The following is a 1493-nucleotide window of genomic DNA, read 5'->3' as shown; positions in this document are numbered from 1 at the left end:
AAAAAAAAAAAAAAAAATTTCTTCTTCTGTTATGGTCACCATTACATTAATGGCATGGTGAGGCAGATGGCCACCTCACCAACAGCCACATCATTGACACAGCTCATTCAACGTTACACAATGTTAAAGTCATTTTAAGGCTAAGAACCAACCAGTACAAGAAAAACCATAGGACTGATGGGAAAACATGTCAGCCACTTGGGGTCAAAACATTTGCGGCCCATTCTAAAGTTGACAAGAAGTCGATCAATGTAGCTAACTGGGATCGGTGAGAACTCACCTTGAACTGGACTTGTTTAATCTTACTCTCTGAGAGATCAATGACAGCAAGTTTCCTTGGGCAAAAATCAGAAGGAAGAGCTTCCAAAGGGCACCCTTTCCATTGTAGCCATTTCAGATTAGCAGGCAGATGCTTAAAGTCTCCCTCCAAGTTCACATGATTGATTTGAAGCAGTCTCAAATTGAGCATTGGTCGAAACATTTTGGTGCACATTTTGATCTGATCTTTATCTTCTTCACCTCTAAAATTAAATGCATTCTTGAAATTTTTCTTCAACCACGCAATGGAATTCTGGTTGCTGACTTTAGAAGGTCTTTTTGACTCTGAACTCTTCTTATGGTCTTCGAAGTCAAGGATTATGCCTTGAGTCTCACCTGTTCCCTGAAGTCCAAAACATATAAAGAAAACTTCAAAAGACTGGAACTGAACAATCAATGATAGAACAATAAAAAACAAAGACATTTTTTTTTTTTTTTTTTTTTGGGCACAAGACGAGGTCTTCTCCCCCTTTTTTGGATTTAGCAGAATATAAAATCTTGGATGTAACAGCACACACAAATGACATGGGCTGCACCAGAAGATGCAGTGTTTTCCCTGTCTATGTGAATTAACATGGAGTTGCTAGGAAAACAATCAAAAGTGTAGTGAGATATGGATCTGAAGTGAACCCTATTTAATGGACAGCTTAGTATGGCAGTATGGCACTACATCCCTCCAAGTGGAACTAAATTATCCAAGCTCATATAGACTCAATTAAAAGCTACCACCTAAAGGGAATGTACCACACCCCTTCCCACCAAAATAAAAGGAAAAAAAAAAAAATTTCATGGTTTGCACTTGTATGTTCCACTTTCATGAACTGGTTCCACCATATCCATATGCAAAACCTATTCCATCATTATTCTTAGTAACTGCCATGTCGCAGTTTAATTGGGGCCCAAATTTGGACATGTTCTACACATCATCATATATCCATGTCAAAATTCTGACCAATCTGGCATCTCCATGTGCAACTCTAGAGTTTATAAGGGAGTTTAAAAAGTCTAGTTAGTGAGCCCAACATGAATTCTATAGGTTCCACTGAAAAATTCATAGGGAAAGCCCATAGATGGTGAACCATACAGTTGAGCAGTTGAGATAGGCCACCACCCTGCCAAATCATCGACTATTTTCTTAATTTGGAGGAGCCCCTTTTTTTTTTTTTTTGGGGGGG

At 38.6% G+C, this 1493-nt stretch overlaps 1 protein-coding gene across 1 annotated transcript in view; it reads right to left on the bottom strand.

The window, feature by feature from the left end:
- Positions 1 to 757, bottom strand: part of LOC122079410 (disease resistance protein RPV1-like) — an 11249-nt gene extending 10492 nt beyond the window's left edge. The window contains exon 1 of the mRNA XM_042645847.1: positions 281 to 757. Within this exon, the coding sequence (XP_042501781.1) occupies positions 281 to 742 (462 nt within the window). The 5' untranslated portion in view covers positions 743 to 757. The remainder of the gene's footprint in view (positions 1 to 280) is intronic.
- Positions 758 to 1493: the final 736 nt, after the last annotated feature.

This window comes from Macadamia integrifolia, chromosome 5 (assembly GCF_013358625.1).
Source record: "Macadamia integrifolia cultivar HAES 741 chromosome 5, SCU_Mint_v3, whole genome shotgun sequence".
Classification (NCBI taxonomy): domain Eukaryota; kingdom Viridiplantae; phylum Streptophyta; class Magnoliopsida; order Proteales; family Proteaceae; genus Macadamia; species Macadamia integrifolia.
Note: the sequence above shows the minus strand (reverse complement) of the source record. Positions and strands in the feature narration are given on the sequence as shown.